The following is a 24,913-nucleotide window of genomic DNA, read 5'->3' as shown; positions in this document are numbered from 1 at the left end:
TTTGATGATGTGGCATGCAATGTCAATGGCTTAAGGCCAGAATTTTCTTGGTTTCTTGTATTCACCAAGCATAATGCGAGCCATCTTAATAAGTGTCCTATTTTTGCGTTCCACAATGTCATTCTAGTGTGCTCTGGTGGAGTAGAGAACTCGTGAGTGATACCAAGTGAGTCAAGAAAGGTATCCAGACCCATGTTCTTGAACTTTGTTCCATTGTCACGCCTGATATGCTTAATCTTGATGTTGTAGTTGGTCATGCACCTGTTTGCAAAGTGCCTGGAGACATCCTGCACTTCACTCTTATAAAGTAAGATGTGCACCCAGGTATATCTACAGTAATCATCAACAAATACCAAGCCATGTAGATTTGTAGTGGTAGAGAAAGTGGAATAGTGAGTAGGGCCGAATAAGTCCGTGTGGAGAAGCTCAAAGGGACTCGAAGTCGTCATGATAGTCTTCGAGGGATGTTTGGCCCTAGTCATCTTCCCGGTTCGCATGCACGACATAGATGGTCCTTCTTGAACTTGACAACCTCGACGTTAATGATGTGATTCTTCTTGGCGAGTGTATGTGAGTTCCTTATAACAGCATGTCCTAGCCGTCGATGCCAAAGATAACATTCTAAAGCCTTTGCTAGAAGACATGTGGTCCTGCAGATAAGTCTACCATGTATAGATCACATCTTTAAGAACCTTCAAAGACTTTGGTTTTGTCATAGGCCATTAGTAGAATGCATCCAAATTTTCCAAAGATGACAAGCATGTCAAGATCACACAACATTGAGACACACATTAAGTTGTATCCAAGGGATTCAACAAACATCACATTTTCCATGTGCCTATCCCTTGAGATAGCAACTTTACCTAGTCCCAACACCTTGTTGTTGCTTTTGTCGGCAAAGACCGTGTGATCTTTGGTTAGAGGTCGAAGAGTTGACTCCATCAATAGACTTCGATCATCAGTCATGTGACTAGTGCATCCACTATCCATGAACCATTCGGTTGGATTGGATTTGTCTTCCTGCATTGAGAATTAGTCTTGTTCACCAAGGCATGTAGCAACAACACGCATTGATGAAGATATTGCAGTGATAGTAATAGTAACACTGGAGGAGATAAATGGTAACACCATTTTCATTAGTTTTCTTGCGTCCAGATAAGAATGTTTTCGGGTCTCTAGAGATAGTATTCGAGTTAGGCTTCATTCTACCTAGAGACCCAATGTTGCATGAAGATATTAGTTCTTATTAACCACCCACATCCTGAGAGGTGGCTTAGAAGCAATGAGACATAAAGCAGCGTCAGATAAATTAGGCAATGTAGCCCTAATAGCACGTTTCACACGAGGGTTAAAATACTCGAGTGAATATGTAGAACGGTTCTTAGATGGGTGAACATAACGGTTCATGACATAGTGTTGATATTCATGAGTCTTTTGAGTCCTTCCTGTGAAACATAGTTGTTAGTGCAATCATATGAAGACCTTTGTCTTCTCGAAGACACTAATCTGGGCAATGTCTTCTTCTTGCGAGATGTCGTCGTGACATTCACACGAAGCTTCTCAAGAAGACATGTGGGAACCCAGATCCTCTTCAACAGTGAACCATTCCTGTAGTTAGTGCCAATGAACCTAGCAAATACTTTACCATTTTGAAATTTGAAGAGGTTATAGTTAGAATCAAGGGATTCACCAATGATGATGGGATTAGCAAAGGTAAAGCCAGATAATGTGGATGGATCAACTGAGGGGCCCTTTGCAGCAACTCATGTGGTTTCGGGTACTGCTCAGGCTTCCAGTAAGATCCATCGACATTGATGTTTCTTTCGAAGCCAACACCCTCTTTCCTAGGGTTTTTGTTCAGGATTGTCTTCTTGAGGACATCAACAAAATCTGATGTCCCTTCAGACTTTTGTACATACCTGTTTCAAACCATGTCTTCAACCTATCATTGTCATCAGTGATAGCAGTAGTTTGCTCAGATGAGGGATTAGATACCACACATACAGTTGAAGATATTGCATTTTCAGAAGCATTTGAACATTCAGCAGTGGAATTATTAGCTTCACGAGCAAGGCATTTCAAGCATGGAGCATCAAATTCATCCTGAGTGGTACTAATCTGTTCAACAAGGAGTGAGTCATTTTCCTTCCGAAGATCCTCATAAGCCTCTTTCAACTTCTCAAGATCAAGTTTTCTTTGAATATATTCAAGAGAAGGATTCTCATGATCAGTTGAGAGAGACTCATGAAGATTTTGGAGATCCTCAAACCTTGAATGAAGATCGCGCATATCCTTTGCCATATCTTCGTTCAAACTCATCTCGCTACGCAACAGGTCATTGTTTTTCTCTAGTGTAAGTTGCATTTTTTCCCATATCATTCTCTTTCTTAGTAGCAATTTTGACAAGTTTAGAATAGCTAGTTTCAAGTCATCATCAGTTTTATCTTCGCTATCAAATTCATAGCGTGAATATTTTGAGGATACCTTGGAACCTTTTGCCATGAAGCAGTAGGCTCGAGCATTGTCGTCGTCACTAGCTTCAGTGTTGATGAAGTGACCATTGTCTTCAGTGTCGAAGACAGCCGAGGCGACACATGCAGAAGCCATTGTGAAACCAACAACTTCAGAATCAGACTCCTCATCGGATCCCTCTTCAGCTTTAGACCCAGATTTAGCATCGGAATCCATCTCCTTGCCAATGAAATCATGTGCCTTGGAACTCTTCTTATGCGACGAAGACTTGGATAAAGACTTGTGATACTTGTTCTTCTTGGCATCAGAATCATAGTTCTTTCTCTTCTTCTTTGATTACTTCTCCCATCAAGGACAATCAGCTATGAAGTGACCTACTTTCTTGCACTTGTGACATGATTGCTTCCTGCTGTCATGCGAACACATTTCGTTGGATTTCTTGGAGTCACGCCTTGAAGACTTTGCAAAGCGTTTTGACTTGGCAAACTTCTAGAACTTTTGGACAAGGAGAGCAAGTTCTTTGCCAAAATCTTCGGAACCATCATAACTGCATTCAGATTTGCCTTCGGATGAATACACAACCTTCACCTTCAGTGCACGAGAACGACCATAGTTGGAACCGTAGATTTCCCTTTTGTCATCTTGTGCAATTCGCGAGTGTTGAGCCTCTCAAGTGTATCAGCAGGATCCAATTCTTTGCAGTTGGGGAGTTCTTGGATCATGAGGGCAAGAGTGCCAAAGGAACTGTCAAGAGATCTCAATAGCTTCTTCACAACTTCATGTTTGGTGATATCAGTGGTGCCTAGTGCATTGAGCTCATTTGAGGTATCAATGAGACGATCAAACTGAACATTTTCGTTGTCAAGCCTCTTGAAGCAGTTCAACAGGTTGCGGAGCACATCTACACGTGAGTCTCTCTGTGATGAGACACCTTCATTGACTTTGGATAGCCACTCCCGGATTTGCTTCGCAGTCTCAAGAGAACTCACACTGACATACTGTCCTTTAGTCAGGTGACCATAGACGATGTTCTTGGTGATGGAGTCCAGTTGAGCAAATCTCTTCACATCACCAGCAGTGACACCTTCGTCAATCTTGGGAACACCAGCCATGATGACATACCAAAGGTCATTGTCAATGGCTTCGAGATGCATGCGCATCTTGTTCTTCCAGTATGGGTAATCAGTGCCATCGACGATAAGGCATGAAGGTAGAAACCTTGATTATCCCTGCAGTCGACATAGCTAAAATTCCACATGGTTAAACCGAAACAAAGAACAAGGGAGTACATTGTTGTGATACCAATTAAAAGTGCTAGTTATAGACTAGAGACGATGAATAGGCGATTTTTATGAACAGCTTTGAAACAGTAAATGTATTCAAAGTTGAGCGTAAGCGATACATGATCAGGTACGGATAAGTATCAAGGATCTATGCAATGCATGCAATACTATGAAGACATCCAATCATGCAAAGCATAGTTATCATGCACACTAAGATATATCACAGATAAACTTGGGAAGTGTGAAGATAAACATAAGTTGGGAATGTCTTCGGAGAATGTATCTGGGTGAGATGATCAAGCAATGGCTTCATAATACAGTAAGTAAAAGAGTGAAGGATAGAACCAGTAGCTTGAGAAGACACAAGATTTGTTGGACTACTTCCAGTTGTTGTGACAACTATACGTCTGGTTGGGGAGGCTTAGACCTCGTCTTCACCTTGATCCCCTTGATCCGAAGTCTCTCAGACAACGCCCGATCACTCAGATAAGTCTTTAGGGGCGGCTTCTAAAACCCATACAAACTTGGTCACCCGTCAATCCACAACGACTCTTGGATTGTTCTAGAACATGGCCACCCCGCAATCCATAGGGTGTGTTTGGTAGGATGCATGAGCTCAAAATTATCTCCTCGACCCACTTTTGAGTGTTTGGTAGCCTGCACGGGGCCTCCTCAACATGCACAAGCTCACCCTAAATACCCTTGTAGCATGCACGGAGAGAGAACACCCTAGCATTTGTTCGCTCGTCAGCATGCATGAGGAAAGCGAGTGACAACATTTTTTAAAAAAACGTTCAGAATTTTAAAAAAACTTACATAAAATGTTTAGAATACCAATAAATATTTAGTTTTTTTATTTTTTTCCAGATTTTATTTGTTTTCCAAAATTTCTAGAATTGTCAAGATTTTCAATTTTTGTTAATTTTTTTGAAAAATGTGTTGGAAATATGCCCTAGAGGCAATGATAAATAGTTATTATTATATTTCCTGTTTAAAGATAATCGTTTATTATCCATGCTATAATTGTATTGAATGAAAACATAGATACATGTGTGGATACATAGACAAAACAATGTCCCTAGCAAGCCTCTAGTTGGCTAGCCAGTTGATCAAGGATAGTCAAGGTTTTCTGGCTATGTGCAAGTGTTGTCACTTGATAACTAGATCACATCATTAGGAGAATCATGTGATGGACTAGACCCAAACTATGAACGTATCATATTGATCGTGTCGTTTTATTGCTATTGTTTTCTGCGTGTCAAGTATTTGTTCCTATGACCATGAGATCATATAACTCACTGGCACCGGAGGAATACCTTGTGTGTATCAAACGTCACAACGTAACTGGGTGATTATAAAGGTGCTCTACAGGTATCTCCGAAGGTGTTCGCTGAGTTAGTATGGATCAAGACTGGGATTTGTCACTCCGTGTGACGGAGAGGTATCTCGGGGCCCACTCGGTAATACAACATCGCACACAAGCCTTGCAAGCAATGTAACTAAGTGTAAGTCACGGGATCTTGTGTTACAGAACGAGTAAAGAGACTTGCCGGTAACGAGATTGAAATAGGTATGCGGATACCGACGATCGAATCTCGGGCAAGTAACATACCGAAGGACAAAGGGAATGACATACGGGATTATATGAATCCTTGACACTGGGGTTCAACCGATAAGATCTTCGGAGAATATGTAGGATCCAATATGGGCATCCAGGTCCCGCTATTGGATATTGACCGAGGAGTGCCTCGGGGCATGTCTACATAGTTCTCGAACCCGCAGAGTCTGCACACTTAAGGTTCGGCGATGTTTTAGTATAGTTGGGTTATATGTGTGGTTACCGAATGTTGTTCGGTGTCCCGGATGAGATCACGGATGTCACGAGGGTTTCCGATGGTCCGGAAACGAAGATTGATATATAGGATGGTTTCATTTGGTTACCGGAAAGTTTCGGGCAATTCCGGCAGTGTACGAGGAGTGACGAATGGGTTCCGGGAGTTCACCAGGAGGGCCCCACCCACCCGGGAGTGAGCCCAAGGCCATAGGGTGGCGCCACAAGTCCCTAGTGGGCTGGTGGAGTCAACCCAAGGGGCCCATGGCGCCACATAAGAAAATACCAAAGAAAAGAAAAAGGAAAAAGGAAAAGGGGAGGTGGGAAGGAAGGAGTGGACTCCTTCGCCCAAACCGAATTGGGGTGGGAGTCCACCTCCCCCTTGGCCGACGCACCCCTTGAGGGCTTGGCCCTCAAGGCAAGCCTCCTCCCCCCTCCCTCCTATATATAGTGGTCCTTTAGGGCTGATTTGAGACAACTTTTGCCACGTGCAACTCAACCCTAAACCACATAGTTCCACCTCTAGATCGGATTTCTACGGAGTTCGGGCGGAGCCCTGCAGGAGTAGATCATCACCACCACCGGAGTGCCGTCACGCTGTCGGAGAACCCATCTACTTCTCCGTCCTGCTTGCTGGATCAAGAAGACCGAGATCATCGTCGAGCTGTACGTGTGCTGAACGCGGAGGTGTCGTCCGTTCGGACTAGATCGGAACGGATCGTGAGACGGATCGCGGGACGGTTCGTGGGGCGGATCGAGGGACGTGAGGACGTTCCACTACATCAACCGCGTTTCTTAATGCTTCCTGTTGTGCGATCTACAAGGATACGTAGATCCAAATCTCCTCTCGTAGATGGACATCACCATGATAGGTCTTCGTGTGCGTAGGAAAATTTGTGTTTCCCATGCAACGTTCCCCAACAAAATGTTCGGAATTTCAAAATTTGTTTAATTTTGAAAATAAATGAGAATTTCGAAATTTGATAAAAAAATAAGAATGTTCGGGTTTTTTAGAAAATTGATTTTCCAAAAAATGGTTAGATTTTAAAAAAAATCTGCTAAATTTGTTTTAATTTTTTTTTAGAAACTTTGATTTTTTTAAATGTTATTTTTTAGTGTTTCATTAAATTGTTTGCATTTTTGAATTTTTGTTGTTCACCTATTTGAAAATATTGATTGCTACTGAATCAACCAACATGTCTAAATAGATACAAGCTGCCAAACAGAGTCTCGGCTTAGCATGTCTTTGCATATACACTTCTACCAAACAACAACAAATGCATGTACTCAACATGTCTACACTCGGCATGTATGAAAGGAGAACAACCATGCTAGGTTGGGAATGCTATCAAACACAACCATAAAAACTCTTGGATGCACTAGGCCACGACGCATAACTGCCTCGAAGATCACAATCTTCAAGTGTAACAAGTCTTCAGTTCTATTAGAACAGAATGACTTCGGTAATGCTCAAACACTCTGGCTCTAGGTGTTTGGGTTTATCCTCGCAGGATAGTTCTCTCTTTCTCAATGTCTTCGAGGTGGGTTGCTCAAAAACGATAACAGCCGCATCAACTCTGAGCAGCCACCAACTTATGGTGGAGGGGGTGGGCTATTTATAGCCAACGGGGAATCCTACTTGATATGACTGAAATGACACTGGGTCAATGGCTAACTGACGTGTGTTCCAATAGTTGGATTTCAAAGACACACACGGCAACATTACTTGGACTGCAAGTAATGCTGACTCAACCAACTCTCGAAGATATTTCCTCTCATTGTCTTCGCTCGAAGACATAGGTAAATGTGGGTTGAGCATTACGTCAGCATCTGACTTCGATCACATCGACTCCACTTAACAATACGGTGGTTCCTATGAATCAGGAAAGAAGAAACAAAACAACAAATACTTCATTTTCGTGTTTCATTGTCTTCAAGGGATTATCTTCACGCACCAACAATGGCTTCGGCCATCATCAATGTCTTCGGACATTTTTGGGGGTCGTCTTCGATGGTTATACTGAATCTCCAGGGATTTCTATCTGTGTTATCTTGTAAACTCTCACAAACACATTAGTCCCTCAACCATGTTCTATCCCAAAACAAATTATCAAGTAGGTCCCGTTAACAACCCCAAGCATGTTAGGAGCGCTCAATATGAAACATAACATCGGTACACAAGTAACTAGGACGGCAAAGGTAGAACAAAACACCGAGCAAAAGACCAAGCCTTCCACCTTTTACCAAGTATATATGTACATTAAATTAAATAGCAATAATATTGTGATATCCTAAGATATCCATATTCTCACATGGACCAACTTGCACCTGCAACTAACAACACTATAAGAAGGGTTGAGCAAACGATAACATAGCCAAACAATGGTTTGCTAGGATGTGGAGGAGTTGGAGGCTTGTCATGGCAATGTTGGGAGGATTGACATTCAAGTGGTGGATAACGAGACACAACGATAGAAACGAGACAACTAGCATAGCAATGATAGTAGTTGTATACAGAGAAATGATCATCTTGCATGAGATCCTGCTTGAAAGAAGAACGAATCCTGAAGTAGACGAACATGATATAGTCGAACGAATCCTCACACTCCGAATCAATTTCGGAACTCCAGCGAGGAGAAGCAAATCCGAAAACAAACAAATGAAACAGTAAACACCACAACATATACATGGCATGATGCACAATCAAATATGATGCATTTCCATTTAATTATGCATGACATAGCAAAGCACAACAATAAACTTCTATACATTGGGGAGAAGCTCAATATGCAAGTTGCATATTGACGAAATTCCAAATTTGGATTACTTAGTTCACCCCCGTTTAGGTACACAACAATACTAAATGTTATTAATCATGGCAAGAGGTGAAACATAAATAAACCATCTATCTATGAATTTTAAATGGGGTCGGAAACAACTTATATTATTTTCAAAACGACCTCATATGTTAATTTCAAAATTGGTCTAGATATGCCTAAAACATATTTTATATTAATTAAACAGGAAAGCAAAATGCATCATGTGATTCAATACATCATTCTAGCTGATTTACATATATAGATATAGATCATCTAAAACGGAGACAGTATCTAAAAGACATGACCATCACAAGATCATATGCCATGAATGCAAAATACATGCAAACAAAAAACACAAACATGTTAAAATATGAATGCAACAAGATATTATGAAACTATATGAAATTCTAGGCAAGTTTCATATATGGCATGTTCAAAACAGGGCAACGGTTCAACAACTACAACACAAGTTCTAGTCATAATCTAACCAAAGAGCAACATGGCATTTTACACACATCAAAACAACAAGCTATATGAATCTAAAATGCACAAACGAGACATGGGGGAGTAGTTGACATGATGCTCAATAATTCATATCACATGAGCAAATTGTTTAGAAGCATGGATCAATAGAAAATGAGCTCACAAGATGGCTACTTGAATACAATTTAAGAGTTAATGAAAATAGCAGGTTTTAACAGAGTAGTTTTAATCTAAAGGTATATTGGCAGCAAGAAAAACATATGCTACAGGACTTATCATGGCATGGAAATCTACAATATGATAGTGGGCATGATGCACTACAAATAACTCCACAGGGTCATAAAAATATGCATAGAAACATGGCTAGCATCAACTCATTATTCTCACATCCTCCATAGCAACGACAAAGCTATGTGTAGTGGACTCGTATTTTCTTTTTCGCCCCCCTGCACATTCCGTCTAGCTCCGCCACTGCTCCATAGGGCTATGTGGAGGATACCGTGAATAGAGATCAGGTGGGGTGTGCTGAAAGCTGGCAGGTCAAAACTTCTACCGTGTGCTTGTGCCCAAGAGCTGAAGCCTGAGATTGTTCCCTTGGCCTAAGCGACGTGCTACATTTGGTCCACGAGCATACCATCTTAGATGATTATTGGACGATTCTTCCATCGTGATTACCAACTTCCCTGTAAATGTGAACCCTCTCTTTGCTTGGAGGGAACCTTACATGGAGATGCTAGACATGTTGAGGACAAAACCAAATATTCGTAGCCGCAAGATTGGTAGTGATAGCAGCAGAGTTGCACATGAGATGGCTAAGTTGTATAAGATCAATGATAGCGGCATCCTATTCGGATCCCCACTCACTCATGATCTGGCACAGTTACTGCAAATGCATTGTAATGCTGCTTAATATCATGAAATGATAATCATCTACAATATCATGAATTCACATCCTGACTATTTTGCCCTTTATTTTAAGGTGCAGAGTTAGGCACGAGGCAAACTAATTTTGTAGGCACATGTTTGTGTAGGCACCAAGAGAGCACTTACCACAAACACAAATGATCCAGCGCAAGCTAAAAAAAATGTCCACAGGGCTGACAATTGGTATACTGATTTTTCCTTTCACCATTTCAGCCAGTTTACAAAATACATCAGCATAAACGATAAATACATCAGTACCACACATGTACAACAATGTTGATTGAACTCTACAAATTAAGAACTGCCTAATGAAGGTAGGCAAACACAGCAAAAAAAACACCGATCAATTTGTGGTGCAAGTGGTGTCATCGCTGAGGTTTGCACTCATACCTCGGCAAAATCATAGAATTGTTGCATAAGTTTCTTGTTTCATTTTCATCAGATTACCCTCGATGTCTTTTAATACAGGTCTATATCTGCACAAGAGACGAAAACAATTTGATTTTACCAACACAAAATGGGGTCGACTAAGCAAAATATAAGAAAATGTCAGCAGACTTACAAGCGTGTCAGGTTATTCTGCGCTTGGACTGCCTTTCTAAGCTGAGCTGAAAGTTTCATTATCTCTGCCGATAATCCCTCAGATCTGCTATGTTCTTTGACAAGTTCATCCTACATGCGGCAGGAAGCTACTGTAAACTGATGACATGATATTAACTGGATTTGACAACAGAAAATGTTTCACGAGTTTTAGTTATTAACCTTTAGAGAAAGATTCTCCGTGACCAGTTCTGGTGGGATGCTGGTCTCAGTTTGGCCATCTAGCTGGGCTCTAGTATTGTTTGTTTTCAACAGCTTAGCTTGCTCAATTCTAAGCTTCTCTAAGTGGAGACGAAGCTCTTCATTTTGCTTCAGACAATCTTTAACCTGCAAGTTTCAATTATGCCAGTAGGCAAGATGCAGATTTTGTAACAAAGACTTTTAGCATATTCCATGCACAAACTGAATGCCAACAGTTCACCTGGTTCTCCCATTGCATCGTAACAGACATAGCTTCTTGATATGAAGTTGATAAGACTGAGTTCTCCTCAAACAGATTCTCTATTTCCAATGACTGGGAATCAATCTGTTGAACACATAAAGAAATTAGTACCGTTTAGGAAACCTACTTTACCACAAAAGAAAGGAAGGCAACGTCAAGCACCTCCATCAGCAGCTTTTGGCGGCTGCCCTCTAACCTCTCAACCATCAAAGCCATATCATGCAACTGGTTTTCAAGTTTCTCCCTGTCTTGCTGCCATAACGAAAAAAGCGATCTGAGCTCAGCTACAAGAATACTATGAACATACAGTACTACATGTGCATGTGACTATTCTAGTTACCACTGCAATTTTTGACTTTTAACTATGCCTTCAGAACTACAGGTGCTCAATCACCAGGTATCATACATGATTTAATACCAGCCATACATACCTCCAAAGCTCTTGATCAATCTGGGCATAACTATATGGTGTTACTGTGAATGGCCATAGCACCATGCCTAAACATGTGTCTACGCAGTCTAATGTTCTATACTGTAAGAAGCTTACTTTCTGATTAAATTAACAAACATAAAGTTTGTTAGATATGTTACCATTGAAAATGCCTTGCGTACAGCAAATTCAGAAGCCTCTTCTGCATGGAAGGGAAAACTTATTTCAGCAAGTAGGTACATAATTTTGAAAGCAACATGGTAATAACTATGTATCAGAAAAATATGGATTGTTTGAAGCAACACTTCATGACTACAATACAATAAAGCATGGCAGAGAACACCTACAGCAACATCTGGAGGATAGAGTTACATGTTTGCTTATACTTTCTCGCTTTAGAGATGATATAATGCCACGGAATAAATTCCATCCACACCTGAAGATTTCTTTGTTAATACAGCAATTTTCTCTTCCATCTCTCGCTTTTCAACCTCCAGAGAAGTAGTACGGGATTGTTCTTCAGCTAGCCTTTGCTGATCTTGCTGCCTCAGTAGGAACTCTTCAGCTAGTTTCTGCTGCTCCTGTTGCCTTAGCAGTGATTCTTGCTGTGTTTGCCATTTTTTTAGATGTCAAAGTTTTTTTGGATAAACTAGACGAGAATGGAAGCAAGCACAACATTAAAGTGGAAGGCATAAAGAACCTACCTTTAGCTGAGCTTGTAAATCCTGTATCTCCTTTTCCATAGCAAGAGTTTGCTCACTTGATGTTCCCACTGCATATCCACTGTAAGAGTTGCTCATTACTTGCTGCTGCAGGGTATTGAGCTGCGCTCTCAAGGATGCAGAGTCTTCTTCTGCCTGTTGAGTTGCAACATGAGCATGGTGACTATAATGCTAAGAAGGTACAAACTTTAGACATACCCTGTACTGTTCCTCTTCTGCCTCTCTCAACCGCTTCTTCATGCTCCTGAGTTGCGCTAGAGCATCCTCCTACTTATCATACGGGGCAGAAATGATGAGGCATGCATGCACAGTTAGCAGAATATTGCATAAATATTCCTACAAAACAAGTATTCAACACCTTAGCGATAACTGCAGCGTCTTTCTCCAGTGAGATGTCATTTAGAGACTTCTTCAACGAGGGCACTACATTTTTCTCCTGCAGGCCACAAATCAGGCAACAAATGGCTTAGATGCATGTAAGCTCGGATGCATTAAGATGCGCTACCAGTACTGGCTAGCAATAATACAAGATGCAACTTACGAGGTCATTTAATCGGCTAACCAGGGAATCCTTTTCAACTTCCTTCTCAGCAAACTGGGGACGCATGCTGTGTCTGTTAGGACTTGCTATTCCTCAAATAAATAAGCAATATATCAAATCACAGACAAAGATACCTTGGACATCAGCATTTGGTTTTCCCTCTCCAATTCCAAGTTCCCATTCTCAAGTTGTTGAACTCGAGCAAGGAGCTACCATTCAGACGGAAAAGAAAGCCTTAGTTACGTGTACAAACAACAGGGTTGCTACACATTTGCAGCAAAAAAAAAACTGTTTTTTCAATGCCCCGATGCAGTCAAATGGCGTAGCAAACATGTCCCAGCTCTTGGATACAAGGGAGGAAACTGAAAAGACTAACCTCTGCCGCGGCTCTTTGGTTCCCTGCAGATCATCGGCGGTGTTTCAAAGGGCAGAGTTAGCACCGAAGCGAAGCGGATTAAGCAAAGATCGCAAAGGAATTGTTCAGATAGAGAGAGGAGGATGGACCAACCGTGAGGGTCGCCGTGGGACGCGGTCGCGGCGGGCGTTTGCTGCTGCTGCATCCTCTCGGCCGCCCTCTTCTGCCGGATCTCCTCCAGCTGCCACACACGCAACAGAGATCGGAGCCTCGGACATCAGAAGCTGACGGGCGAAGCGAGGCGCGGATCTGAGCCGCCTCCCGCCTCCAGAAAAGGAAAGAAAGTTAAAAGCGGGGTGTGGAGGGAGGCGTACGGTGCGGCGGCCCCTGGAGGCGTGGTGAGACTCCATCGCGGCGAGCAATGGATCGGCCGGGGCGGGAGCTCGGGAGGATTCGGGGGATTTCGGAACGGAGGAACCCGGAGCTCCTCCGGTTCTGCAATTGCCGCGGTTGGAGAGGTGGGGGAAACGGGAGACACGACAACGATGCTTGTGTCGTGGGCTGGTCCGCGATGGGCTTATCAAGAGCCCCCGCGCTTATTTAGGTAGCCTCTTGCTTTGATGGGCTAAGATTGAAGCTGCCTCGTGTGGTGGCAAACAACGACACATCCGCTCAGGAAAAATGACGACCCATCCGCACATGAACAAGTGGAACTTGGACTGTTTCTCAAAAAATAAAAAAAGGAACTTGGACTGCTTCTCATAAAAAACGTGGAACTTGGACCCATCATCTTAAAAGAAAAAAAATGTGGGGACTTGGACTCACGAATAAAGAAAAGAAAAAATTCCAATTTTGATCAAATTTATGAAACCGCGAATATTTTTTGAATTGTGAATAAATATTGAAACTGCAAACATTTTTCGAATTGTGAACAAATTTTGAAATATGAAAAAAACTAAAATTCGTGAACAAAATTATAAATTATGACCATTTTTTAAATTGTGAACAAATTTCGAAACCATAAAAAAAATTAAACATGACCATTTTAAAAAAAAACAGAGAACAAATTTGAAAGCGTGAACAAATTTTTAAAGCACAAAAAAATGAATTTTCAGAAGAAATTTTGAAACCGAGAACAATTTTGAAAAATCGTGAACAAATTTGAAAGCGCGAATAATTTTTTAACGCATGAACGTATTTTTAATCTCGAGAACAAAATTTTGAAAAGAAGAACAATTTTAAAAAACGCCGAACAAATTTTCAAGCATGAACATTTTTTGAATCTTGAGAACAAATTTTGAAACCGAGGAAAATTTTGTAAAATCCTGAAGAAATTTGGAACCACAAACAATTTTTTTAAGCACGAATATTTTTTGAATCTTGAGAAGAAAATTGACACCCAGAACAATTTTGAAAAATCCTGAACAAATTTGGAAGCACAAACAATTTTTTGAAACACGAACATTTTTTGAATCTTGAGAACAAAAGATGAAACAGAGAAAAAATTTGAAAAAAATCGAACAACTTTGGAAACACAAAAACAATTAAAGCACGATCATTTTTTGAATTTTGAGAACAAATTTTGAATCCAAGAACAATTTTGAAAAATTGTGAAGAAATTTTGAAGCACGAACATTTTTTCAATCTTGAGAATAAAAATTTGAAATAGAGAACAATTTTGAAAATCCCGAACTAATTTGGAAGCGCGAACGATTTTGAATGTTTTTTAAAGCAAAGAGAAAAATTGAAAGCCAGAACAAATTATTAAAGCACGAACATTTTTTAATCTTGAGAACAAATTTTGAAGCGTGAACAATTTTCTAAAATAAGATCATTTTTAAAAACATTTTGAACAATTTTATAGATTTTTCAAAACAGAAAATCATTTTGAAAATCCAGAACATTTTTCAAAAGTACGGAACATTTTTTAAATCTTGAGAAAGAATTTTGAAAATGAGAACATTTTTGAAAATTCCTGAATAAACTTATAAAGGCAAACATTTTTTGAATTTTGGGAAAAATAATCGAAAAACAAGAAAATAAAATTAAAAGAAACATTTTAAAAATACAGAAAAAATTGAAAATCCAGAACATTTTTCTAACAAGCAAAAACATTTTTCAAATTTGAAGATTAACTTCTGAAAATCCCGAACATTTTTCGAAAATCTAGAACACTTTTTTGTCAAAAGCAGAAACATTTTCCGGATTTCAAGAACATTTATTGTAAACCTAGAACATTTTTCCAAAAAAAAAAAACATTTTCCGAATTTGAAGAACAATTTTTTAAAATCCGAACATTTTTTGAAAATCCAGAACTTTTTTGAAAATACAGAACATTTTTAAAATATAAACAGAAAAGAATAAAGAAAAAAGAAAAAAGAAATCGGCTGAAAAGTGTAGAAGGTTCCAAAAATAGGGCTTTGTGGAAGAAAATGCTTTATATGAAAGAAGATGGCGTACGTCTCATACAACAACACTTATCACGCAAGCTTACAAATGTCACATTTTGAAGCCTTATATGGAAAAAGATGTACGCCTCTGAATTTGTTAAAAACCGGAGATAGCCGCATCTTCCGCCCGCAACTGCTTCAAAAGGCACAGGACAAGATAAAACTTATAAGGGACAGATTCAAGACAACCCAAAGCCATCACAAGAGTTATTACGATCAAAAACATCGTGACGTCGGCTTCAAGCCAAATGATTATGTATATCTCACAGTATCACCTATGAGAGGACTACAAAGGTTCAAGGTCAAGGGCAAGCTTGCGCCCCGCTTCATCGAACCATTTTGTGTAATTGCTCGAAGGGGCCAAGTTGCCTATCAACTCGACCTACCAGCGGAACAACAGGTAGCCCATGACAGTATAGAAGTGCAACCAGACCTATCGTATCAGGAACACCCCGTGAGAATATTAGAGGAGGCGGGAAGGAGGACATGACATAAGGTCACCAAGCTATTCAGGGTACAGTGGAGCAACCATTCAGAGGATGAGGCCACTTGGGAAAGGGAGGATTTCCTGCAGAAAGAACAACCACAACTTCTTGAGGACTGGCTGAAATCTCGGGGACGAGATTTTTCTTAAAGGGGTAGGTGTTGTAACACCCACAATTTTTGATTTGGGTTTCTTAACTTTTGAATTGTTTTCAAAATGGATTTATAATTTTGGCTTTTATAAAAAGCTCTTGAAGTTCTTTGAAAACCTCTTTAAGAAAGTTTTTGAAGCTTTCTTTTCTCAACATGCCTGGTTTGAAAAGAATTCTTTTAGCCTCTTCTCAAAACTAGCTAGCATGTACGTGCAACGCACGTATAATTATCATAGGAAGAAATTTTCTGTCATCCTAGTTAGGACATCATTATTTCAATAAAAATGAACGTGCAATAATATAGCACAAATCTTAATTTGAACTGAATATAGTGTTGCATATATAGTTTTTTTCTCTTCATATGAGCACCATATCTCGTATCAAACATGCACACACAATGGACTTCTCAACCATACAGACTTAACAAAAACACATTACATGCAACATCACCGTAGTCAATTTCATCCCACAATTGACAATCAAGTAACACACACATAGAGTACAACAACTTGGTCATCGGCTCGGGATCCATACAACACAAAATGTGAAAGTAAGTTAGACATTGAGCATACTTCATCTATTTTCGTAATTTCATCCATTATGGAAGCAACAAACCATGTGTAATTAACTCGTATATTAACCATTATTTCTGGTTATGTTATAAGCCTGATCATATCTTCATTGATACTATGCACCTACAGTATAATCCAATAAATCAAAAACTGTCAAAGCATCAATAAATGGGGCGCACAATTAACATCACAAAGATGCATCACCATGTATCACAAGCTATACATACAACTTTTTCTACCATGACTGTGTAACCAAATAATGAAAAGTAACCACAACAATCTTGTGATACATTAAATATGTAACATAATTGTGAAGCTCCCCATGCCCTACAACCCACGAATCACCTCAAGTCCTTATAGTGATGTGTAACAAAACCTGCACCTCACAAATATATGTGTTAAAAGTAAAAGGTGTATGCTCTAAAATGCAACCTAGAGAAAGAATAAGTAGATTAAGCCGCAGTGGTGTGTATGTCTGATGTGTGTGAAGGCCTCCTTAATCCTGACCCACACATGCTAAGCACAAGTTGGAGGAATAATAATCTCCTCATCTAAACAGGACACTACATTCCTTTATATAAATGCTTTAATTAAGTATTTAAGAACATGAATTAATTTCATTCTTGCAGGGGTGCACACTGCAATAGAAGCTATAAAAATGATATAGCAAGGGAACACTAATATATTTTTTGTGAGCCAATTAGCAGACAAAATCTTAAGTAATAAGCAATAATAAAAATAATTAGGCATGCAATATTTATGTATATGAAAAGTTTGGCAAGCTCGGAAGATATACTCTATTACCTCAATAACAGCAAGTTGAGCTAAACCTGACAGGTACGACGTAGAATCATCTTGCAAGCACGAGGGATAAAAAGAACATATGGTACTAAGGTTAGTAAAATCCATAAGGATCCAATATAACTGCAATGGTATGCAAAACTATTCACGTGGAGGTGATCAGACAGTCATGGATGCGGGTGTCTATTTGACGTTGGCATGTTTTTCTTCCTTTTCTTGCCACTGCAATTGCCCGACCATGTGTATCATACACAACTTGGCATGGGCACTATCTATGTCTTATTCGTCATGTCATGTCACCAACTCACTGTTGTGAATACATTACCGACCAACTAATTATGATTTTGATCACACTTTGCTCTAGAAATAAGAGTTGGCATCTAACAGGGAAGGTATGATAGATGTAGATAGTTCTATGCAAATTGGTATAGTATCAATTCTTGATTTCAAACATATACGCATACAATGTCACATCAAATCTCACCCTCTTTGATTCCACGTGACCCAATTAAAGTGGTCAAGACCCGTTTGGAATTTATATCCCAATTAAGTGCATTAATGTACTCAGTAGTGAGTACTGAAGCCTGAACCTAACAGAAAAGGCAAACACACACCTGATGCCTGCCAGTGAAGAGGTTATCTCCCTAGCCAACTGAGGCGCGATGTTGGTTGCTTCAGGTGCGAAGCCGCAAAGATCAACGACATCCTTGATGCACTGGATTAAGATGAACATAATTGTAACTAAAAAATAATGTGCGTCTACTGCACCGATGTGTTTAGAGACTACTTGCTCGATGTAGCATATACATGTATTTTCACAACTTGCAAGAATTATCGGGTCACCGCCCTTGGACCACATAAGTCATGACCACAGTTTCCTTGTGCAAACTCTGTGACTGGCCAATCAGAAACTATCAAGTTTGTAGAAACACAAGAGGACACAAGGGCAATGGGCCAATGAAACTGCAATTCATGAAAATCAAGTAGAGAGTGACTTGTACCAGCCAGGCTAAGAATCACAATGGGTACCTCATAGAAGTGGTAGTAGTAGTGCAAAAGGGATCCGTGGAGGGTGAACCCTACGAGGCTAGACCGGAACATGCGAGTACGGTCAAACTCGAAGATGGGCTTGCCTTCGTAGCACTGTAATAAGCAGGAGTAGCACAGACAAGAAGAACCGAATTAGCTATTGCAGGAGCAGAAAGGGGATCAGTCAGCGAGCAGGGGGAATTGGATTGGATTAGATTGGATTGTCACCTGGGCTATCCAGTCGCCGAGGGAATAAACGAAGTCGCTGATCATCATGTTGGCAAGAACGGGATTGGCCTTGAGGGCCTCCTCGTAGGCCGACCAGTTGTGCTCCGGCATGTACCACAGGATCTCGAAGATAGTCCACCCCTGCAACAACCAAATCCAATCAAGAGAAACAAATGTTAATCACCATCCATCATGAACCCTCAATCAACCGAGATTATTTATGGATAGCTATTAGTAGTCCAAAAGAAGAAGCAAATTCTGGTTGGAATGAATCGAGGAGGTCCGTCCGCTTACATAGTCCTGGTCGATGGTGAGGAGCTTGGTGAGTGTGTAGGTGCTGGCACCGAGCACGATGGTCGCGTTGATGCTGCGGTCGCGCATCTTGTTGCTGTCGTCGCCACCGCTGCCGCTGCCGCTGGGGGCGAACCCCCCGCCCACATCAAATAGACACTAACATTGTGTGTTGCATGCTACCTATCTCTGCCTCCACAGCTTCCATATGTGTGAACCTGGTGTAGGATTGTTAGATGAATGTCCATATATATGTGACCCTGGTGTAGGTTTGTCAAACTTCTGTAAACATACAAATGCATGATTTTAGTTGCCTCGGCTCTCGGTACTCCTTTCGACTTTCCTTCTAAATGACAAACAAAGCTAGTTACAGATATGAGAATACGATAGAGACCAAGTAAATTTAGTATTCCCATTTCTCAGTACTCGATCGGATTCTCAAAATTCTACCCCATAAGATAAAACTATTCATCCAATCCTAACAAAGCATGTGGGAAGAAAAGATAAATTTCAGAGTACCTAAGATTTTTTTCCACTACGAAGAGGAGTGAGGCATTGGACCTGTGTAGTGCAAAGGACATATGCAATCTTACTATTTTGAAGGAGTCTTACAAGTATTCCTTTTGGAGCTTCACACAGAACTCAAGCTCTTTGTCATCCAGAAGTACTAGAAATAACTAAATATCAATCTTCTAAGGAGTAACACTGATGATCAATGAAATGGGAAATGAAAGGATTGGCTAAATGTTCCCATCCTTCATCCCATTAAAATGAACGAACATCTAACTGTGGCTTTGATGGTGAAGACTCAAGACAGTGGCATGTTGGCTTCTACTGGCCAGTTTCAAAGTCATAGGCCGAAGAATTTCGACGAACCACTGAATGATGAATGCAAATTTGGTACTTGAAAAACAAAGTAGTCGGTGGAGAATCTACAAAAGAAAAGTTGGACGGGCCTGAGAGTACAAATGTTTCCGAATTCTGAACCATATGTATAGTTAAGTTATCAAAGTATAATAAACAACACTACCAAATTGACAGTAAACAACAATTCAGTGCATTGTTAGACACTAAACTTTTATTGTGAACTTGTAAATTGTAAAAGTGGCATCTGTTATGAACTTTAAAGTGTAAAGAACATATCTTTGGTAGATTATTTATGCTTATCGGGGTGGAATTTAGGGTATGATTTAACGAACAATGACCTAAGTTGAATTTAGGGGAGAATCATTCAAATCAATTTCCCTATGCTACTTGCAGGGATTCACATCAGTAGTGATTCTAATGGATTCAGAGAAGAAGCGAGCTAGTTGGGTGCCTGTGTTGCCGGCTCCCGCTGCGTGGACGCATGGGTCAGCTTAATAGATGTGTGTCGTTTAGCCGTTTCCCCGTCTGTTCGTGGGAGGCATTGATGCGTGCAGTGCTCCGGTGGCCGGCGCCCAACGCCGCGGCAGCCGACGGTTGATGTGTGGTTCACATTGTGCTATGAGGCGGCGGTTGCGGTTGAACCCTGAGCCTGCATCGATGCGAATGCTACGTGTACCAGACTGTTGCGTGCGTGCTCTGTATGGTGTCCGTCAACACCGTGGGCATCAGTAGCATATAATATTTTTTCTGTTCCAGACATGGGTGGGCTACGGTCCAATCGGCCTTGCCGAAGATCCGCCATTGAAAGTAGTTAACTCGCTTTCTTTTATTTCCCAACGGGATATCATCAGATAATAAGGACAATAAAGGTAGCAATTTAAAAATGATATAGGTAACAATGACTATGAAAAATAAATAGCATGGACACATTTTACTCTCTATATAAATATCCACACTTCAGTAATATAAAATAAAGTCATGATGTTTCTACTTCTATATTTGAATCTATCCAGATCATACTATGCCAGATTGCCGACTGTAATTTTTCGTTCACAAAAACTAATCACCATCAAGAATATAAATGTACCATTTCCTATTGCAGATCCACTTATTTCTGGATCTAGTCAACCACTGGCAAATATATCATGTTCAATCATATCGGTGAGTTCTCTTTATGAGAGGCTCACATTGTTGATGTTTCAGAGCTACTGGCAAGCGATTTTTCCCAAGTATAAATGCTTCGTGAAAAAGGCAAACACACTAAGATGATCCATGGGCGACGAAACTAAGAAAAGAGAAAAGATATCCGAATGTGGCTTTCAGCAGACATATCTTATTAAAGCTGACATTTCCACTTCTTATTTTAACAAAAAAAATATGATAGGCTAAATGTTAAAAGCTCTATGCACCTGCATTTTAAAGAATCAAACACTTCAGGAATTCATCTTCGCCTACAACAATTAAGAGACATAGAAAAATGCACTCAACTGAAATGAGTAATTTCAACATTCATTATTGCGTTATCTGAATTAAAGTTGATTACGTAGCAAGAAAAAAGAAGCATAATGTCATACTTTGACATGTTCAATCGGGAATGGAAATATTGAGAGTATTGAAAAAATAGCTCTCTACATCTCTCTCTATTGTGTTGTTATATACCGTTGTCCTAAATAAGTTATAGACATCAATTTTTGCTTCTGAAACTACTGTGAATTGCATTGCAAAAAGTTCATATAATATGAGAGATTAGTTAATGATGCTGGTGAAGCTAATGCGAACACATTAAGGTTTGGTGTCAAGTGGTTGCTGTAGCTGCGAATGTTGTGATTTTTTTAGTCCGACTGCTACTCTCGAGCATGGAGCACCCTGATTCTTTTGCAGCCATGCATGCACTCCGGTTCTGTGCGTATATCTCCCACCATGTAGAAACACAAATGGAGGGCTGTTAATTTCTACTTTCGCTTGCACATTGCCGGCATGAAGATCTTTCGGCCTCGTTGATGCCAGCATGAAGGGCAAGGAGAGAAGCGCATACCTCGGTGTTCAGCACCGCGCCCTCAGCTACGATCTACCCGCACCTCATCCAGAGGGTGTCGGAGATGTTGCTGCAAGTTTCCACTCCTTTGCTAAACTGTCTTCAGTACCATGCACTTGTGTGTTTTTTTTCAAGCCAAAAAAGACTCTAAAAGTATCTTTGATCCATTCTTTTATTATTTGTTGCAATATTGAGTATTTACAAAAATGAATACAAAAAGAATCAATGGATCTAGAGTTATTTACCTTGACGTCTAGAAGTGATTCTACACAGCAGGCGGCCATTATAAGTCTGACTTGACGCGTCCAAGTACATCTTATTTAGATGCCTCTTCACATCAGCCTGTAGCTATAGGCGTTGTGGTACGCAGGGAAGTAAAGAGACCAGATAAAATAAATCAATTTTTTGTCAGTATACACATGTCTCAGAGTACTCCACCTAGCCGGCCTGCTCATCCATTTTAACTGGGCACAATCAAGTGGCAAAGTTCAGATTTTTAGAAAAGAGACGACAATTCCAAGTTTCAGAATTGACCACCCAAATCCCTCTCTTTCTCCCTACCTCTCCTCCTTCCTTTCTATCTCTCCCCTCACCTCTGTCTTTCTCACAAGTGCGGCACCATCTTCGCCATGGAGAGACCCCGCCGGAGCTCGCCATCTTGCTCGGAACCGGCGACGAACGCCGCCGCCATGATATTGGAGTTCAAACCCGCGGTTGGATCTCCTCACGTGCCTCCTAGATCGACTACACGCCGTAATCGCAATAGGATTTGGGCCCTAGCTTGCTTCCTCGACCGGATCCGGCCGGAGATCGCCGCTGCCCCGCCCAGCGTCGTCTGCATCACGACCAGCCTCGGCCTCCAGCTCGCCTCGCTTGCCTGGATCTGGACGTGGAACAATGCGTCTTGGCAATGGCTGCGTCGGGTGGGGAGGAGGCGGTGAGCGGCAGCGTCGCGTGGATAGGCGGGGATGGCGGCAGGGAGGCGGTGGTGTCGTTCTGCCGGTGGCGTCGTGTGGGGCGGCCGCAACGGCGTGGGCTGAGGCGCGTCGGGCGGTGTCCCTATCGTAGGAACCGCTGTCCCGTTTGGGTAGGTGCGAATGGGTATGTGGGGTGGCAGTTAGTAAGGAGGTTAGGACGCTAAATGTTTCGTTGGTGCTCAACATTTCGTTAGTGGAATGATTTGGAGCGTTAGATTTTAGAATAGAAAAAGACCCGTGCGTTGCAACAGAAGAAAAACAATTATAATCTCTAATGATGCTGATCATATTATGTCCTTAAAATTTTAGGACATTTCTTGAAATGCATGAAGATTTTTTGAATTAGCAAACATTTTTTTCAATTACACTCAAAAAATAACACACAAACTTTTTTTCAAAATCATGGATTTTTATTGTTTTCACCATCATTGTTCTAAAAATTATGAACATTTTTCTTTTTCTGAATATGCGAATATTTTTACAAAAATCCTGAGCATTTTGTGAATTCACGAACATTTTATATTTTCTTCAAACATTTATTTCAAAATTCCCAGTTTTATAAATTGCAAAAGTTTTTCAAAGTTCTAAATTATTTAAACTAAAAAATGGAACAAAAAAATGAAAATAAAAAATGAGACTAAAAACAGAGGCACGAACTGTTTTTAAGATTTTTACACGGACTTTGTTTAAAATCGTTTACTTTTTTATTTTATGGACATTTTCTCAAAGTTTAAGCATTTTTTTATATGCAAACATTTTTAAAACTCCGGAGTAGTTTTTGAATTGTAAAAAAATGTTTTTTTGAATATTTTATTTCGAAATTCTCAGTTTCTTAAAATTGAGAAAAGTTGTTTGAAGTTTTAAATTATTTAAAGTAGAAAAACAAAATGGAACTGAAAAGAGAAAATAAAAAAACTAAACTAAAAACACAGGCGCCCACGCATGGGCCGGCCCAAACAGGTGTGCTGCGTCATTTTACAACGCCCAGAGCGTAATATAGGAGGTGCCTACATGGGCCGGCCCAGTACGAAGATTTTCCTGTTTGAAACGTTTTTTATGACTTATAGGTGGTATTGGTGGGTAATTTTAGTCAACTTTAAGGACAATTTGGATGACGTACGGAAGAAGCACTATTTGCTTTATTAATCTCTACTATTAAAGCAGGATGTGCCGTCGTGATTGTTCACGACCTCCTCCTCCTACGTAAAGAAAAACCCCACGTGAAGAAAAACCGGTTCGACCTCCCACGTACCCCACGCCCGCCCCCGCCCCCGCCCCCGCCCCACCGGCCCCGATCCATCCCTCGCACAATACCCCGTCGCCCTGGACCCGACGGCCTCCACCCCGAGGCCGCGCCCTCGAGCCCTCCGCCGCCGTCGTTCCCTTTCTCGTTCCCCTTCCGCCACACCCCACCAGTCCCCCCTCCAACGCTGCCTCGCTCATCTCCGGTGACGGGATTGGCCCCAGTGTTTCCCCCGCGCACTTGGCCCGGCTCGCCTAGATGCGATCTGGCGAAGCTCCTTCCCCACCCCGCCGCCGCACGTCTCCTCCGACCAACCTCCGCCCGCAACCTCCCCCCTCCCGTTTTCAGAAGGGAAGGGAAGGGAAGATAAGAGGGAGAGCGAGAAGGTGAGGCGACGACCATGGCGCTCGCAGATCCGTCGGCCCCGTGGTCCGTCCTCAGCGCGTGATTCTGCTTAGCGGCGTGATGGGGTGCCTGCTCCACGCCCACGCCATGGCCGGCTCGGGACGCCGCCCTCCCCCCTCGTGCTTCTTCTCGGGACGCCGCCATCGACCTCGGACCACACCGCCGCCGCCATTGATGCATAGGTCTCCTCCCCCGACCCATGTTCTTATTCTTCTTAGTCCTATACGTCTCGGCTCCGGCCCTAACGTTGGACCCGCTGTGCGATTCGGAAACCGCTTCCCCCGGGGAGTACTTGGTACTACGGTGCCCAGAACGGCGAGGAAGAAACAGGAGAAACAAGTTGAGGAGTAAAGGCCGACCACCGAAGGCAGGTAGGTGTCCCTCTCGGATACCTTTCTTTTTCTCTTTTCCCCTTCTTCCTTCTCGGTGGATTGACAAGTCGGGGGCGTGAACTGTGAATTCGAAGTGTTAAGGACTG

General features: G+C 41.3%; 2 protein-coding genes across 10 annotated transcripts; both read right to left on the bottom strand.

Moving 5' to 3' along the window:
- Window positions 1-9,986: 9,986 nt before the first annotated feature.
- On the bottom strand, window positions 9,987-13,456 carry LOC123449050 (flagellar attachment zone protein 1). Its single transcript, XM_045126126.1, has 15 exons — window positions 13,277-13,456; window positions 13,056-13,143; window positions 12,924-12,946; window positions 12,682-12,756; window positions 12,548-12,601; window positions 12,365-12,442; window positions 12,205-12,273; window positions 11,989-12,141; window positions 11,721-11,889; window positions 11,446-11,486; window positions 11,017-11,106; window positions 10,834-10,938; window positions 10,575-10,739; window positions 10,375-10,484; window positions 9,987-10,288 (listed from the first exon to the last, which is right to left on the bottom strand). Exons 1-15 carry the CDS (start codon window positions 13,310-13,312, stop codon window positions 10,213-10,215), a joined length of 1,332 nt encoding a protein of 443 aa, XP_044982061.1. The 5' UTR covers window positions 13,313-13,456; the 3' UTR covers window positions 9,987-10,212.
- Window positions 13,457-16,698: 3,242 nt separating this feature from the next.
- Window positions 16,699-22,914, bottom strand: LOC123449048. Of its 9 annotated transcripts, XM_045126123.1 has the most exons (7): window positions 21,185-22,914; window positions 18,912-19,126; window positions 18,618-18,758; window positions 18,390-18,503; window positions 17,975-18,075; window positions 17,364-17,413; window positions 16,699-16,935 (listed from the first exon to the last, which is right to left on the bottom strand). In XM_045126123.1, the coding sequence occupies exons 2-6, from the start codon at window positions 18,996-18,998 to the stop codon at window positions 17,410-17,412; spliced, it is 447 nt and encodes a 148-aa protein (XP_044982058.1). In that variant the 5' UTR covers window positions 18,999-19,126; window positions 21,185-22,914; the 3' UTR covers window positions 16,699-16,935; window positions 17,364-17,409. The 9 variants fall into 9 exon arrangements, 8 of the variants coding, with proteins under 8 accessions (XP_044982058.1, XP_044982057.1, XP_044982059.1 ...); XM_045126122.1 differs by having other exon boundaries at window positions 16,699-17,413; XM_045126124.1 differs by lacking the exon at window positions 17,975-18,075 and having other exon boundaries at window positions 21,185-22,913.
- Window positions 22,915-24,913: the final 1,999 nt, after the last annotated feature.

This window comes from Hordeum vulgare, chromosome 4H (assembly GCF_904849725.1).
Source record: "Hordeum vulgare subsp. vulgare chromosome 4H, MorexV3_pseudomolecules_assembly, whole genome shotgun sequence".
Taxonomy (NCBI): domain Eukaryota; kingdom Viridiplantae; phylum Streptophyta; class Magnoliopsida; order Poales; family Poaceae; genus Hordeum; species Hordeum vulgare.
This window is presented reverse-complemented; position numbering and strand designations above follow the sequence as displayed.